This window comes from Papilio xuthus, unplaced genomic scaffold (genome assembly GCF_000836235.2).
Source record: "Papilio xuthus unplaced genomic scaffold, Pxut_1.1 DF826949.1, whole genome shotgun sequence".
NCBI classification, from domain to species: Eukaryota; Metazoa; Arthropoda; class Insecta; order Lepidoptera; family Papilionidae; genus Papilio; species Papilio xuthus.
In genome coordinates, this window is record NW_013531700.1 from 1,398,754 (window position 1) to 1,416,785 (window position 18,032).

The following is an 18,032-nucleotide window of genomic DNA, read 5'->3' on the forward strand; positions in this document are numbered from 1 at the left end:
TTTATAGATTGAGAAAATTGTAAAGTGAGAAAATTAGGGGGGCAAACGAGCAGCGGGAATACCGAGGTGTTCATTGACACCCATGCACATCTGCAAGATCAGAGGAACCGCAGATGCGTTGCCGGGATTTACATTGAATTAAATCATACCATACAAACATACACATGCCTTTAATTAATGAATCTAATTTACTATATTAAAAACATCCTTTATAAAGATTTAAAAAAAATATGTCACTTTTCTCTCCGACTGTACACCAAAGTTTTGTAAAATGTATTTTAAGTATTGAAATAGAGGTGAAAGTGACCCCATACTATCAATAAGACGTGCGTAGGAGTAATACGTATTAACACATTTAAATTGTAACCAAACCATATTCCAAATACAATCATTATAGAGTTGAATATATCAATTAAAATAACTATGTAAAACCAAAAACAATATTCTATCTTTAAGATCGATTAGAGATTTATTTTAACCCTTATTGTGGCAATATTTCTTTTTTGAATAAAAGCAAAAAAAAACGTCTAGAAATGTTGTGTTTAATAAAACTAAGTTAATTACAGTCAAGTAGATTCGAGTAGGTTAATGTACATAAGCCGCGGCTACAAAAATATATATCATCAGCTCACTATACGTCCCCACTGAGGGGCTCGGAGCCTACCCTAAGTTACGGGTGACTAGGCCATAGTCAACCACGCTGGCCAAGTGCGGGTTGGTTGACTTCACACATATCTATGAATTCCTTTTCAGATATGTGCAGGTTGCATCACGATGTTTTCCTTCACGGTAAGAACGTCGGATAAATGTACATATGTAAATCGGAAATCGAAAATCACATTGGTACATGGCGGGATTCGAACCCAGGACCTGCAGAATGCAAGTCAAGTGCTTAAATCCCTGAGCCACCGACGCTCTGTTACAAAAACATTTTAACGTAAATACAGAATTTTCATACAATTTTTTATCCCTCGATTATAAAATTGAATTATTATGACTTATAATGTTAGGAAGAAAATCCGACACTGTGCTGGTGTGCTGGCGCAACACTAGCCTTGCTAAAATGTCAACGTGTATGTCCCCTCACTATTCATTCTGACACTTGACTTTGTAATGAAAGCGCGCCATTCGCGCCAAAGGATTCTAACTAAAAATGTCTAAAAGTAATTAGGAGACTTTATTATATTTTGTGGAACAGCTTATATAAATTATTAGACACCCCTTTATATATTATAATATATCACGATTTTCCCACAGTTCATATCACCATGGAAACGCACAGTTTCCTTTTCAATGATAATCAGAGATAACAATATTTTGTTTCAGTAATTCGGCTGAGAAAACTTACGATTACTAGTAAGCCGAACGCAGTTAGAGGCCGTGTAAAAGACTTCAACGATAATGTACCGTATGTTAAGCAATTAAATGTAATATTATTTGGTCACTTTGATTTTTCTATATATTTGTATTCTGTAAATAAAAGTCAAATATATGAGGTATGTAAAATGTTACTCACTATAATTTAATGTTTTTTACAGTAGTAAATATAAAAAAATAGAATTCTTGGTCACCCTACTCATCATTTGAAAATCTTTATTATATCAAAACTTTACAGATCTGACAGATACTACGTATTTATAGTAACTATTCAATGAAAATATTTTCTATATTATGGAATAAACAAATTGAATAAAACCTCACCATCCTATCTTACTAATATTATAAATGCGAATTTATGGATGTATGGATGGATGTTCGTTTGAAGATATCTCCAGATCGGCACAATCTATCTTGCTGAAATTTGGTATATATGAAGAACATAATCTGGAAGAACACATAGTAATTAAGTTTTTTTAATATCGCAAGTACGGACGCGTGCGAGAGCTAGTTTTATATTCACGAAATATATGTCTCCCTATAATTAAAGTACATGAACAATAGAGCTTTTATATGTATTATAAAATAATTGGCTGAATATATTGAACCTTATATCAACATTAAAGATACGATAATTATAGGGAGTGATTGCTCGAGGTTTCTTAACAATGGCGCCGAGGCTCATATTACGCTAGATATTATACCTTCTAAGACACTTAATTCTGATTTATTATACACATTTATGTGAATATAATAGCAATGTATCGGATGCATGTCGTAATTTAAGAAAAAGATATGTTGTTTGAGAGAAAAATAACGAAAGAATTAAAAAAAAAACTTAATTAGTAACCAATGTGTTCTTCCAGACTATGTTCTACATTTATGCTAAATAACAGTGAGATACTTGCAGCCGTTCTTTAAACACCTTCTAACAAACACCTGTCCATCCATCAAAACATTCGCATTTATAATATTAGTAAGGTTACTTAGTTCCTAATCTTCCTCTAATATTTGGAATCTCAAAGCTAGTAACGCCATCTATTTTCTATTAACAATACCATTGGCAACGCCATCTAGTGACATTTGAAACAAAGTTTGTTGATGAGCTGTCCGTATTATTATACTTTTTAATTGTGTTAAACAAGTTATATCATACTTGTTATTTTATTCTATATGCCAAATCTTGTAAAGTTAAAATCGATATCATAATTTTATATGTCGGTTAGCCTTACGTAGGCGTTAAGTATTATATATCAACAAAGCAATCGCACATCCTACGATAAATGGCAATGTGCCATCTCTTATACTAGACCTAATTGCCTAATAAAGTACATACTAAAGATTACAGGCCTTATTTTGTAACTTGCTACAGAGCAAAATATATTTCCATCCTTTTTATTCTCTTTGAAAAAAAAACAAAGACAACAATAATAGAAATGCGACGCCAATTTCACAGTTTAACCATCATTTAAATACGAACCAGATCTTAAAATTTATCTCTACCTACCCCTCTTAGTAAAGCGTGTGTAATTCCCAGAAACTTAATGTTAATGTTAAAACTCTACAACTGTATTTAACATCGCAGAAAGTTTGCTATGAAATTATAATAAACTAACTGTTGCCCGCAACTTCAACTTTCATTCAGCAGATTAAAAAAAATATATCCTAAGTTACGTCCGCAAACATAGGTTACCATCCAGTTAAAGTCCTGTCAAAATCGGATCAATATTTCCCGAAGATAAAGAACAAGCGAGGATTTCCTGACAGTCAGACATTAAAAATTGGATATTAGTTGTAAGCTACGTAAATGTTTGCGTAATAATTTTGCGATATTACAGACAGACAGAATTTTATTTATATGTGTAAATTTCTTTATGACTATGAATATGAATGAAGTACCAAAGAATGGAATGCACGAATAATTTAAATTATTATAAAATATTCCGACAACTAAGCTTATTATATGCTTTATTCGTGTAACTTAGTAAAAGTTTTTGAGTCACTTTATTTAAAATGCACTACAAAATGTAATTACGAATACAATGTAAATACTTGTACTTTATTTATTTCAAAAGTAGTGATCATTCGATTTGCGATTTGCAGGTCCTGGGTTCCCATCCCATCATGTACCAATGTGTTTTTCAATACATATGTACATTTATCCGACGTTTTTACTGCGAAGAAAAACATCGTGATGCAACCTGCACATATCTTGAAATTCTAAGATGTGTGAAGTCAACCAGTACTGGGGCAGCATGGTTGATTATGGCCTAATCACCCCTTTTTTTCAGAGGGAAATGCTTTATGCAAACTCCGCGCCCCGGTGGGGACGCGGTAGTTACGTGGGATTCTCCTCCATAGCGGAGGCATACCCACTAAACCCCTCTGTTCCTCCAACGCATCGGACGGGATCACGGGCACGCTTTCGCTCTCGTCCGCGGCCCCGTCGGCCTAATCACCCCTAACTTAGGGTAGGCTTTGAGCCCCTCAGTGGTGACGTATTGTGTGCTGGTGATGATTGAAGTGATAAAATATTATTGATGTGATAAAGGAGTCAAATATGACTCCTTTATCACGTAAGAGCAACAACCTATGATTACAAGGTTTCAAGTAAAATAAATTTATAAATTAAGTGCGATGACTGAGCCTTTTGTGTGGATATTCAAAATACTTAATGAAAATGATACAAAACCTTAAAAAAACATACGGCTTCTGGCTGAAGAAAATTTTAAAAACAAATTTATAACAAACTAAAATTGTCGAATATATTTGTCTCAGAAATTCACAATAAAAAAATCATCTTTTGTAATTCTTTTAATTTATAACAATACTAGTTGTCGCCCGCGACTCCGTTTCCGAAAAGTATATAAATTTTTGTATAAATATACGATATAACGGGTGACAGATGTATGAAAATACATACTGCCTACCCACCTTAAAAAGTGAGGATGATGATATAATTTGTGTGATACAAAGGCAACATACATTTCTCAATGAAGATTTAAATAAACAACGCTGACAGATAGCTTCAGCTTGTAAATTACGTGAGCCGAGACGTGCGACGTGTCGCATTGTCATCGCGGCTTTGTCCGCTCGTGTGGACACGTCCTAGAATTTGAACCGTATTGTACCTACGACATATACCCAACACGATGTCGCTTGAATGTTAATATATCTATTAAGGTTGACGCGCATTGCCCCATTCTGCGTTTAGATGCCGTGGCGATCTTGTGGTGCTGGCAAGAAGAGGAGTGGAGTAATGCGCGTTAACCTTTAACTGTAGAATTGGACTACTGTTTTTTTATATAAAAAAGAAGAAAGAGTAAACGTTTGGCGAGAATACCGAGGTAATCACTGACACCCATGGATATCAGAAGAACTGCAGGTGCGTTGCCGGCCTTTAGTGGAATGGTACGCTCGCTTCTTGAAGGACCCTAAGTCGTGGTTTGGAAATACCGCCGAGGACAGACCTTTCCGAAACGTGGCTGTGCGATGTTGCGCGAAATTCGCACCGTTGTTGAATGCCAGCCATCTAAAATCCGAGACAAGGGTATTAACTTTTAGTCTCTATTTTATTAAAAAAATATGAAAGGGATGTCTTTATGTATACAAGGATCAGGACAGTTGAATTCTACAATAACACTGGACACAAAGGTCAGTAAAATATTAGACAGAGCTGTTGAAATTAATAAAAATCGTCTGCTTTTTATGATATATTGTTAAGAAGTTCGTTGAATTCTGAAATCTCGGATTTTTTCGTAGAGATAAAAGTTACGTTTCTTTATCCCTAGCAAATATTTTATAAAAATTACTTTGGTTTTAATAAAATTGGTGTTAGTCTAAATTTATTACCAGCCAGGATGTTATATTGAATGAGTAATTTAAAGTTATTATTAATTAAAAAAAAATTAGTTATTTTTGTTAAAAATATTTTAAATTGTAGCAAAAATCAAATCGAGGTAAAAAAATGTATGATTACAGTTCACTATGAAATAGAAAATGTAAAAAGTAGTGAAGTAATTTTGAATGCAAATTTTATTGGAAATACATTTCGTTAGATTTGAATATTTTATTCCCTGATATTTGAAATCTACGTTTGAAATACTTTCAATTTTTCTATTCTTACTCCTTGGTCGGATTATTTTATCACAATTACAGTTAAAAAAAATATGTGACAGCTAGGCATAAAGACCGACTGCAACGACGAAGAAGTGAGGCATAGATAAAAAACATTCGAATTTTTTTATATCATGCCATTGACCTTGAATGATATTATTTCTAAATATAATAAATAATTGTATAAGATTTATATGTTTTGTGTGCTAGTAATATCAATGTCTGTCTGTTACAAATTACAAATATGATAAACCTTATTTATTATAAAGACAAATCCTGGCCAACATCCAAAATGATTAATTTTGCTGACATTTGTTTGTTACTAATCCGATATATTATTGGACTAGCGGTTGACGTCGTCAGCCCAGAAAAAAAAGTTACCAGTAATACCATCGTCCCCTCAAAATCTGCTCAGACGTTTCCTAAATTACCCGGAACAACGCGGATTTGCCGATAGACAGACTGACATACAAAAATTTAAGTAAATTGGTTCTTCGTTGTCAGAAACGCAAATTAATTGTGTATGATATATGATTTTAATTGTATATTACAAACATACGTCAGTTTAATTAATATGTATAGATAATTCCAGTGTGACAATTTTGGCTTGCAAATAAAATATTTGGTTTTGTACAATTTTTTCGGAAATAAAAACCAAAGGTGAATCAAGAATCTGATTATTTTATTTACACTTAATTGACGCTACGATTTTACTGTTTACACAAATATATGTCTTGAATAAAAATTAAAACCATAGTTTCAAATAAAAATGCATTTAATCGTCTCGGAGAACGTTCTATTGTCGAAATACCTGTACAAAAATATTGTTTTCTCTCTTTTTCACAAAGATGGATGTTGATATTTAAGTATCAACGTAAAACGCTTCTTTTAACCTTGTTTTAAACTAATTACTTCAAAACTTGTTCGTTTCTTTGTAATGAATTTTAAAATTAATAAAGCGCTAATTAAGGTAATATCATATTCTTTCCATTTGTATTTTTTCTCTTATAAGTAAACAATACGATCCATTATTAAAAACTGCATTGTTCGTTCAACAATTTTAATATTATAAAAGAGCTTGTTATTCTGTTTTATAGGAAAAATTAAGAGATTAAAACTGGTTATGACGAATACAAAAATAATTCGAAAAATAGCAATAAAGTGAAAGGAAAAATAAGTTGTCAAAGAAATATGACAACTGCGCGAAATATCCAATTATATTTCTCTAAAAAATGCCACTGATAAACTGAATTTTACAATTAAGTTACTTTCGCAAATAACACTCTTGTTGTTTCGCAATGGCATTGACTTACGTGGGCGTTTCCCACACGTTCTCTGAAATTCTGGCGTCACAAATATGTAAGGTAATACTTTCCTTGACTGACACTGACCAGTAAGGAAAATATTATAAACAAGAATCGTGCTTTCAGTTATTGTATAAGGAAAATTGAATACTAAACGGGAAAATAGTTATAATTCGGTGTGTTCTTTTATGATAGACTTTTATGATTAAATACGTAACGCCTTATGGGACAAAAAGTATACGTTTAATTTAGTTATTCTAAAAAGTCAAATCTGAATGTCCTGCATTGTATACTATTCTACGGAAGTAGTATTCAAAGTGGAACTTAGTATGGCTAGCAGCAGCAGGTCTACATTTCTTTTGAACTACTTATGTGATAAAAGTACTTAGAGTGTGGCAAATATAAGCTCATTTGCTTTTCATATTTAAATCCGACTGACTTTTTCCTTAATCTCGATTGTCTTTTGTCTGATGCTTTTTTTACTTATTTAATTTGTTTAATACAAAGCGTCGCGTGCACATGGCCAGTTCGAATTCCTTGGCATAAATAATTTGAACCTTTTGGAAAATTTTATTAAAGCTAACTTAAAATTTTAATTTAATTTAATGAATGTAAACTAAAACTTTTGTTCAAATAATAGATAATATCCATCTTTTCAACTTTAAAAGGAAATAGATAAACGTGACTGGCAACACTCATCTTTTGTCTCCGTCCGCCGTCCGTCTCATATTCAATCTGTCATCTTTTTGACATTTTCAAAGTCATTGTTGCTTCGCGTCTAATATTTGTGGTTAACAGATATTTTTACAAATTCAATTTTGTTCCCGTAAAGATGGTAAGTACTTTTATTATTAGGCCATTTGTGATATTTGCGTTTGACCAATTTCATACCCGTATTTGTATAAAAGAATGATTGACTTGTTGTTATCACGCCGGGTGACTTGTAGTTTTTCTTTTTCTAAAAATACATGTATAACTCCTATTCTATGTTCCTAAAAAGAAAAAAAATATAATTAAATTTAGAATATTTTGGTATTATTACTTTACCTAACTATTTACATGCTATTACTATTAGATTATAGCAGTCATTTATCATTAAATAACGAAGGTATATTAAATCTCCTCATTGTCTTTTCCAGTTCCGCAACCAGTATGACAGTGACGTCACAGTATGGAGCCCCCAGGGCCGCCTGCATCAAGTGGAATACGCCATGGAGGCTGTGAAACTTGGCTCTGCAACTGTAGGCTTGAAGAGCAAACAGTTTGCAGTACTTATTGCATTGAAAAGAGCTGTGAGCGAACTGTCTGCATACCAGAAGAAGATTATACCAATTGATGATCACATTGGTATTTCTATTTCTGGTTTAACTGCTGATGCTCGTATGTTGAGGTACATCTTCATTCATCTTCTTACTAATATTAGAAATGTTTTTCGTTGTCAACGAATGTTTAGATGGATGGATGTTTGTTTTGAGGAATCTGACATAGGCTACTAATTATGGTTTTTCTTAATTCTGCACAGACAGAGTCACCGGCAACAACCATAAATATATAAGTTATTAATTATTAATTAATTTAGAATAACTTATTTTTATAAATGTTTTTTCTCATGACAACAGTTTTGCTATGCGCAAATACTTACATTGTTATCTCTACTCAAAGAGAATCAGAGGAAAAGAAAAACAATACTTAGGTATTCCAAAAATTTGTTGTATTTGTCATATTTTAAGTTGTTAATGTGACCTTTCACCATAATAAATTAGTATTGACTAGTATCCTTAATGTCTTTAAGAAATTTCATCATCAATAAAGATATTTTGTTGTCCTTAATCTCTGTTACTAAATTTCTTTATTAATTTATCATAAAATCAAATGTAACTTTTATTGCAAATATCATTAAATCCATCCATACGTGCATAAAAATTGTTCATTATTATTTTATTAACTTTATTCATTTGATTCCAGTCGTTTTATGAGGACAGAGTGCCTTAACTATCGGTATTCTCATGACGCACAAATGCCAGTTGGCCGTCTCATTGCTCTCGTGGGGAATAAGATGCAAATTTGCACTCAGAGATATGACAAGCGGCCGCTCGGTGTTGGTTTACTAGTAGCTGGCTATGATGTAAGTTATTTTTATTAAAATTAGAAAATGTAAAGATATATTCTGTACTTAAATATCCTTTTACTGCAATTTTAGATGTAAATTGTGATTATTTTATTCAACAAACACTGATGGTAATATACAAGACAGTCTTGTGCCATACAATTTTATGTGATACTATAAAGAAGTGATATTAATCCATCCAAAATGGTTGAGCATGTATGAGGAGATGAATGTATGAATGTGGATGATGCAGGAATAGTGTGCCATTATTGCCACAATGGAATGTATGATACTAAATATAAAATATAATTTCAGGATCAAGGTCCGCATATCTACCAGACATGTCCTTCAGCAAACTTCTTTGATTGTCGTGCGATGGCCATCGGAGCTCGGTCACAGTCGGCACGTACTTACTTAGAGAAACATCTGAATACATTCATGGATTGTGATTTGCAACAACTTGTAGCGCACGGCTTAAGAGCTTTGAGAGATACTCTACCTAATGAAGTTGAACTTAATACTAAGGTAAATTGAATTGTGGATGATCTTTCGCCATAAATCCTACTAATGTTATTAATGTTTAGATGGATGGTTGTTTCTTTGAAGGTATCTCCAGAACAGCTGCATGGAACTTGCGGAAATTTGGCATAGATATAGAACACAGCCTGGTAGAACTTATAGGCTACTTAAGTTTTTTTTTATATTCCGCGGCCGACAGCTAGTTTGGTATATATGTAGAACTTTTCTGCAAATGTCTATGGTTCCCTGGGATATGTTTGGTTTACATGTTTACTTGATAACTCTGCAACTGATATTATTGAAATTTGGTATAGATATAGACCATAGTCTTAGTAACACATAAGATACTTATCTTTCGCGTTATTTTTTTTAATTTTATGCCGAAAGCTAATTTTAAAGTACAGTTAAGTGTGTTTTTACAATATGAATTTTACGGACTGGCATAATTTATTTAATCCTTTCATACTTTACAGAATGTGTCCATAGCTATAGTTGGACCTAAGACTCCGTTACGTGTGAGTGATGAGACGGAACTAGTTCGTTTCCTGTCTCTGGTTGAAGGCGAGGAGCGTCGTGGAGGCAGTGGCAGTGCCACTGGTGATGCAGGGCCCGCTGACAGGGCCACGGGGGACGACAGGGACCCACAGCCAGCAGTAAGTTTTCTTGTTGTTTGAAAACCTGAATTATGATATGATATTTGCCTTTTTCATTTATTTTGTGAAAATTATGATAAAATGGCGTAGGTATAGTGTGTGAAAAAGTGTATGACCAGAAAGATTTTAGAATTTATGGATTTTAGCGTAATTTAAGTTCTATGGTTAGGTTTTATTTGGAGTCCTATAAAGACCATGTAGTTGAATGCACAGTGGTCCACAAGAGGTCCACCTGAACCACTTTGGGCATCACTTGTTTAAAATTAAGTTATTTTTTTTTTACCAAGGACAAACTGCATAGCCATAGCTAAAATTCGTCAGTTAAGTATTTTTCCTCACATTTCTTTGTGCAATGTCTTTTTATACTTATTTGTCTTAATTTCGGCATTACAATATAAAAGTCAAATGAGATTTATATTACTGTAGAGAATTTTCGTAAGTTACCGCACCGACTCCGTGGCGCAACGGTAGCGCGTCTGACTCCAGATCAGAAGGTTGCGTGTTCAAATCACGTCGGGGTCAATCTTTTTCTTTAGATTTTACTTTTTGTTTTTTTTTATAAAAACTTTATTTTTGGTCAAAATGAACAAGTTGAACTAATTTATGTTTTGTAATTAATAATAAATATTTTGTAATTTAACATTTTACCAAATTCTGTTAGATATTAAATAGAATTATCATAAATTAATACCTGGTAATTTGAACTCCATTTCTAACAATTTATACATTTTTTTTTATTTCCAGGTCGCGATGGACACGGAATAATCGCGGAACGCCTGCAAGATATTTCACAGCAAAGTGTTAAAGATGAAACAAGTTACACTTTTTGCTATTCTGATTTGAAAGATTTGCATTCAATTTTTTATAATTTCTTTACCTCCTTCTGTTTAGTTAATTGCAAAGAAATGCCTTGGCCAGTATTTAGATTTTTATTGCTTCCTAAAATAATTTAAGACCATACAAATATAAAATTCAGTATAATTTTAGAATGATTATCTAGATACTGGCCAAGGCAATAAAAATGAACATGTGCTCTTAATTTTTTTTTGCTTATATATCTTAAATAAACGCTTAAATTTTCTGAAGTATTTTATTTCTTACTCTAAATTCTTGATAATAATGGGCCTTGATATATTCATACATCGAAGCATCAGGTCATTGTCTCAACTGGGAATGTTCGACGTAATCTTTAAATACATATTTCGCGGAACGTCTTTTGCACTCTACACAGAACTGGAGCACCATAGACAAAACAGTGTTACCTGTTATAAATCAAATGCACCGACATTCTCTTTAACAATAGTCAAACAAGGATATCAACCGGTCTGCCAGCATCTTACTAATGTAAATGCGAATGTTTGGATTGATGGATCTTTAAAGATATCTCCAGAACGGCTGCATGGATCTCGCTTAAATTTGACATAGTTTAGAACAGTCTGGAACACAGGATACTAATTAAGTTTTCTTTTTAATTCAAGTAGCGAACCACAGCTATAATATATATAAGCCTTCTAAAACATAGAAAATGACAAAAGGTAGAAATAACATGACAGCTGCAGTCCAAAAAGGATCTTGTCACAATTTTTGACAGTGGGGGCGTTAGTGAGCTATTAAATATTTTTAATGGTAACACAAAATTTTTATAGCGGGGAATTCCTGAAACTTCTTGTCGAATTACAATGGCCATGCTTATTACAAAAAGGAAAACAAAACATTAACTTTGATGGACCATACCCGGAATCCTTATCGTAACTAGGGTCACCATAATTATGTTTCTAATAAAAGGAATATTATAATTGTAAAATATTCTTACGGTCGCCCGCGACTTGGAAAGGGAAAAAAAAGCAAGCATGTATCTTCCTAGTAAAGTCCCGTCAAACTCTGGCCAGCCGTTTCAGAGATTACCCGGAACAAACAAAAACATTGCGTTTGTCCTCTAGAAGTTTCTAGAATTTATTACTTTATGGATTATTCTGGATATAGCCTCTTAGTACAGATGTAAAGAATACTGCGATATTTTATCGACCATAAATAAATTTGCATAGACGAGACATCCACATTGAACATGTTTTGTTTTTGTAGAAAACAGACATAGCTTGTTTCTTGTCTGTATCAGTTGTCTGATCTCACAATTATTTTATAAATGTCTGACTTTTTATTTTAACTATGTCACCCTATCAAGAGGTAACCCGAGATAGGGGTCAGCGGTTGATTATTATTGTGTGAGGAGCATCTTTGTTATCTAAGTCCGTTCAGTTCGAGTTCTGTCACTGACCGAGACTTACGCGGCCATGAAGCTAATAGTCTTTTTTGTTTATTTAAAAATATGTTACATCGCCGCGTTGAATCTCGACTACTTAGACCCCACAGTGCTTCAGACTAAAACATCGTCCCAAGTTCAACAAGACGCGGCAACTAACATCATTAATAAGTACACCCGTCAAGTCAGTGTCACCGTTGATCCCCTTTTATTTAATAACAAAAAAGACGTTTTTGCCCTACGTACATCTGATGGATGTTTGCAAATCAGAGCTAGCAGCGGCGTCGCGGCTCTCTGGGGCTTCAATTATTATTTGAAGAAATACTGCAAAAGTCAAATAGCGTGGCAAACACAAAGGATTACTATTCCCGAAACACTGCCGGAGGTCAACGAAGTGGTTGTAGCCAGCGATAGATTCAGATATTATCAGAACGTCTGCACCGCATCGTATAGCTTCGTCTGGTGGACACCAGACCAGTGGCTAACTCACGTCGAATGGATGGCCCTGAACGGTATCAATTTGGCACTAGCACCCATCGCACAAGAGGCCGCTTGGGACCGGATCTATCGGAAATTAGGAATGACCGATGAGGAGATCAATGAATATTTCACAGGACCAGCGTTCCTTTCGTGGCTTCGCATGGGTAATGTTCATGGCTGGGGAGGACCACTTACTAAATCTTGGCATGAACGACAGCAGAACATACAAGAAAGTGTAGTTAGTTATATGTTTAAGCTCGGTATAATACCTGTCTTCCCCGCGTTCAACGGTCACGTACCATCAGCGTTTACGAGATTATATCCTAACGTCACCTTCTACTCAGTTGAAAAATGGAATAAATTCAGCCCTGATTATTGCTGTGGATTATTTATTAATCCAAGAGAACCGCTGTTCACGCAAATAGGGGAAATGTTTCTGAGAGAGATGAACAGTGGTTTGGGTGTAGGTGATATTTTTGCGGCTGATCCTTTCAATGAAATCCAAGTGCAACCGTGGTCAACTAGTCTGGTGAGAGATACTGCATCTGCCGTATTCTCGGCGATATCGAAATTTAACAATAACGCGGTGTGGTTAGTTCAGAACTGGATGTTCGTACATAACCCCGTTCAGTGGCCTTTGAAAAGAGTACAGAGTTTTCTTACAGCCGTCCCGGAAGGCAGGATGTTGGTACTAGATTTGCAGTCAGAGCAATGGCCGCAGTACAATCTCTATCAAATGTACTACGGCCAGCCGTTCATTTGGTGCATGCTACATAATTTCGGTGGAACCTTGGGTATGTTTGGTAATATGCAAGCTATTAATAAAGACGTATATCTGGCTAGAGATATAGCGAACAGTACAATGATTGGTATCGGATTGACTCCGGAAGGAATCAACCAGAATTACGTCATGTACGACTTGATGCTGGAAGTGGCATGGCGCAAAGAACCGATACAGAATCTCGACAACTGGGTAGCTGACTATGCTGAAAGACGGTACGGTTGTAATACTACATCTAGTGCATGGAAATATTTATTGAAGAGCGTTTATAATTTCAGCGGACTTAATCCAATCAGGGGTAAATACGTAGTCACTCGCCGGCCAAGTTTCCGAATACGACCATGGGCTTGGTACAAAAGCAGCGATCTATTCAATGCATTTAAAGAGTTCGTACTCTCCACTAACTCCGGTTGTAACTCCGATGGTTTTTATTATGATCTCGTTGATGTTACTCGCCAAGCATTACAATACAGAGCGGACCAGTTGTATTTGGATGTTTTAAATCAAAGGTTCTTAAATTTGATGGCTTTCAACGCTACAATTGGCCGGTTTATCGATCTGATGAATGATATGGAAAACATATTAGCTACTAATAATAAATTTATGCTTGGCAATTGGCTGGCGGCAGCTAGAAGCATGTCTGATGATAATACGTTTTTGTACGAACTAAATGCTAGGAATCAGATTACGTTGTGGGGTCCGAATGGTGAGATATCTGACTACGCCTGTAAGCAATGGGCGGAGTTGTTCCATTATTATTACACGCCCAGATGGTCGTTGTTCTTGTCTATGGCTTTAGACGCGAAAGCTCGTAATGAGTTTTTCGATGAGAGCAGTGCCCAGAAAGTCGTTAGATCTGTGGTCGAAGAAAAATTTCTGACAGTCACAATTAATCCTTTGCAATCTAATGATACGAAAACAGTGGCATTTTATATGTACGAAAAATGGGGCTTTGTATCAGGTCTTGAGGATTTACCTCTCAGCATTGTCAGACCCAATCCTTCGAGAAGAACAACTCTACCTGATCTTGACTCGGCAGAGCGGGAAGTGGACTTACCGACAGTTATTCACTGGCATTCGACGACACCAACTGACTAATTCGAAAATGATACACCGACAATATTAGAGATAGACTGACAAGGATATCTGACGCTGTGAGCATAAATATAACTGAATTATGTCAGATATACAAGTCCGTCTCAATGTATTCTGTTAAAATAAAGCTAAGCTAACAGATATTTCTATGCGAATGGTAAAAGATATATTTTTATGTAGTTTAATTTGATTTAAAAATAAAATAATATTCTATAATAATCTCAATTTATTTAACGCTGTCTTTCTCTTATGAATTTTATTATTTGTATTTGCTTTTTTTTCTGGAATTAAAAAATGCTTTTTATACTTTGTTTTCCCTCTCACCACTACCCTAACCCACAGGAGTAGAGGCCACGGACTTCCACTTGGCGCAGTCCTGACATACCTCTCTTGATTCTTCTACATTCATACAGTTAATATGGTAAATGGTAAAAAATAGGATATAAGAAAATTTTTATATCAATGTATATTTATGTACATTTAAAATACAATTACACATATTCAACAAGTTTTTTAATATACACAATTTTTGGGATATTCCATTTAAAAAAAAAACTATTGGCTCAATATTGCTCAGTGACATTTTTTAATTTTTTTTTTAATTTAGAGTCAAAGATACGCTGATTTGCTGAAGCGGCCAAAAGTTTTACAGACCTAATAGTTATTGGGGTTTAAAAATCTAAGATAAAGCAGGAGTTCTGAATTAATTTGACATCACTTGATCAAAATTGACTAGGCCTAACTAATTAATATAAAACATTCAATTGGTGGTTTTGTAAATTATTTTTGGTATTGGACATAAAATATAAATATATCCTATAAACATTGGCTTATAAATTTATACAGACTGTCTTAGCACCATAAAATTTTAAAATAATTATAGTAATTATTTAATAACGTAAATATATACAATTGAACTTTTGTGGATCGTTTTACATTTGGATTATAATCACTATCAGATTTGAAATTTAAATAAATGGTAATTACAAAGTTCTTCTTTGGGATAAATTTTGCACCATCCTGTATCATACAAGAGTGTCTAAAATGTAGCCTGTAGTTTCATATGTGAACACAGGCTGGGTATTAGCCTGATCTAGTACGGGTACATAGCTTTCATGAAGAAGTATCGGTTGTCTACTAGATGCTTCATTAAGTTTTCTCTCGAGAACTGTATTCTGTAATTCTTCTTCCTCAAGCTCTAATGTCAACTCGTCTAGTAATTTAATTCTATCCTCTATTTCTCTATCCGTTCTCGCTAATTCGATTGCGTTACTTTCCATCTCTTGTGCTGTATTCGTTAACTCTTCTTCTATTTTATCAATAAGCATACTCACTTGTGTTACATTTTCGCAACTATTTGCTTTATTCTCATCCATATATCTTTTCACTTTAGCTGTTAGTCTAACTACTAATTCTTCTTCTCGATGTAATCTTTTATTTATGATGGCAAGCTTTTCTAAAAGTTCAATTTCTTCTCGTATCCTTGATAATTCATCAGCGGATACATCCGAATCAGTGTCCGTGTGGGTCTGTACAAGTCTTTCTGAGTTCACTTGACAAATATCTGTTAATTCTTTAGTAAAGTAATGCTCTCTCATTAGTTGTCTCTCTCTTCTTGATTTGTGTTTGGTATGTCTTCTTGGGGGTGTACCGCTGCCAACACCTACACCGCTGTCACTGTTGCCGGCTTGGCTATCGTTTACTTCACTACATCGTCCAAGATCTCTTAGATACGATTCGAGTAAGTAATTAGTTCCGTGCTTTTCCATTCGATTTTTATGTGTTTGATCTTCCAAATGATCAATTACTTTTTCTTGCTCCCTGAAATGGTTTAGCAAAGATTTATAGAGAGATTAATATTAAAATTTTAACTAGAGTTATTAAAGTTAAGCAAAATTATATTTTACATAAGCTTTCTATTCAAAATTATGAGGCTATAAACGATTTAAGATTACCTTAGCTTGTCCAATTGCTGATGTATCGTTCTGCTCTGATGCTGTATGATGGAAACTAGTTTGGCAGCTGGGTCTTCTCGTGCTCGTGGTGGTGGAGTGGCGGCTCGGAGGCCTTTCTTACGACGTCTTCTTGCGCTAGCTCGACTGCCTGCGTCGCTGTCACGACCTGAGTCATCCTCTCCACCGCTTGATAGACGCCGAAGTGATAACCGTACCTACAGTTTAGAAATTTTTATAACTTGCCTTTAGAGACATGGCTTCTCTGAATACAAATAAAATAGGTAGTAATGGCTAGGGGAAAAATGCCAAATCGTTACATACCTCATGTCTGGCGTCTCCCCAAGCTGCAAGGACGTGCAGTACAGGCGCGTCTGGAGGCAAAGGTCTTTCAACACCGCGCCACCTCTCCGCTAAGACCCATTCCCCTTGCTCGCTCAGCCCACTTCCAGCTGGAAGCGAAAGGTAAAAGTTAAATTTCTATGAAGATTCAATTAAGTAATTTTAATTATGATTTAGATACTGTAGCTTCATCTTTTGTCGGCACTAGAATGTTATGTCATTGCGCTATTACCAAACATAAAAAAACAATTTTGCTACAAGGGTGCCTGACTGCTACACCTTTCTATAGTTGCGATGAGCACGACTACAATCGCAAGATACTTAGTGGAAAATGGGTTTAAGGATTGTACAAATAGGCAGCTGTAACCTTCAGGCGCGTCCTGCAGCGCGCGGACGATGTCAGCGCAGGTAGTATGTGCGCGAACCCCTCGTACCCATAGCTTTTGGCCCCTTGCGATGACCCCCACCTCCTCGTCGCTGTAGTCCGATGACGATGCCTCCATGTTACATCACCTGGAGCAAGCAATAAACTTTTAATATTGCATTAAATCGATTAGCTGCCATTGATTAAAAACAAAATTTCCGAAAGATTTTTCTCATGGGAACGTTGCCTAATGCTGCTTTGGTGAACTCTCAAATTTACCAACCATCCTGAAACCCCGATGGTTCCAGTCCAGTCCAGTCATCTGGACTAGATCCAGATGAGTCAATTAACTAAGAGTCCTATTTCTATTAACCTTACGAATGATAGTAATCTTAATAGTAGAAGAAAAATATTCATACAATGACCATGTTTAAAATAATTTACAGTTCCAATAGGTCAATGAACTTCAAAAGATTAATTTGTCATCACCCCTTATATATAACTTAATAAAATGTTAAGTCAGTTACATTAAAGTATCATCAAACTTTGCAAACATTGCTTATTACCAGTAAAGTTTGTGCAAAGTTGGCGCAACAGCGCGCCTGGCACGCCTGTCTGCGAAAAACTTTATAACCGGCATAAACCAGTTTATTGCAGAAAATAACCGGTTCAAACTGACTAT

At 34.8% G+C, this 18,032-nt stretch overlaps 3 protein-coding genes and 1 non-coding gene across 4 annotated transcripts in view; 3 read left to right on the top strand and 1 right to left on the bottom strand.

The window, feature by feature from the left end:
* The first annotated feature begins 7,609 nt into the window (after positions 1 to 7,609).
* On the top strand, positions 7,610 to 11,112 carry Prosalpha6 (Proteasome alpha6 subunit). Its single transcript, NM_001312478.1, is given in 6 exon segments — positions 7,610 to 7,632; positions 7,937 to 8,187; positions 8,763 to 8,922; positions 9,220 to 9,429; positions 9,897 to 10,076; positions 10,821 to 11,112. Coding segments are annotated over 6 exon segments (825 nt in total). The 5' UTR covers positions 7,610 to 7,629; the 3' UTR covers positions 10,842 to 11,112.
* TRNAW-CCA (transfer RNA tryptophan (anticodon CCA)) lies at positions 10,527 to 10,598 on the top strand. The gene has a single exon. It is a non-coding gene; the product is annotated as a tRNA-Trp (tRNA).
* A 1,196-nt stretch (positions 11,113 to 12,308) lies between the features above and the next one.
* Naglu (N-acetyl-alpha-glucosaminidase) lies at positions 12,309 to 14,990 on the top strand. Its single transcript, XM_013316268.1, has one exon. It carries the CDS (start codon positions 12,368 to 12,370, stop codon positions 14,693 to 14,695), a length of 2,328 nt encoding a protein of 775 aa, XP_013171722.1. The 5' UTR covers positions 12,309 to 12,367; the 3' UTR covers positions 14,696 to 14,990.
* A 597-nt stretch (positions 14,991 to 15,587) lies between these two features.
* Positions 15,588 to 18,032, bottom strand: part of LOC106120645 (ras association domain-containing protein 10) — an 80,331-nt gene continuing 77,886 nt past the window's right edge. The window contains exons 3-6 of the mRNA XM_013316010.1: positions 17,354 to 17,499; positions 16,969 to 17,096; positions 16,648 to 16,862; positions 15,588 to 16,513 (exon numbers count right to left, since the gene is read on the bottom strand). Coding sequence (XP_013171464.1) covers positions 15,718 to 16,513; positions 16,648 to 16,862; positions 16,969 to 17,096; positions 17,354 to 17,489 — 1,275 coding nt within the window. The 5' untranslated portion in view covers positions 17,490 to 17,499 and the 3' untranslated portion in view covers positions 15,588 to 15,717. The remainder of the gene's footprint in view (positions 16,514 to 16,647; positions 16,863 to 16,968; positions 17,097 to 17,353; positions 17,500 to 18,032) is intronic.

Bases quoted from the DNA above. Each gene is read 5' to 3' on its own strand.
- Naglu (XM_013316268.1), top strand. From the start codon at position 12,368: ATGAAGCTAATAGTCTTTTTTGTTTATTTAAAAATATGTTACATCGCC.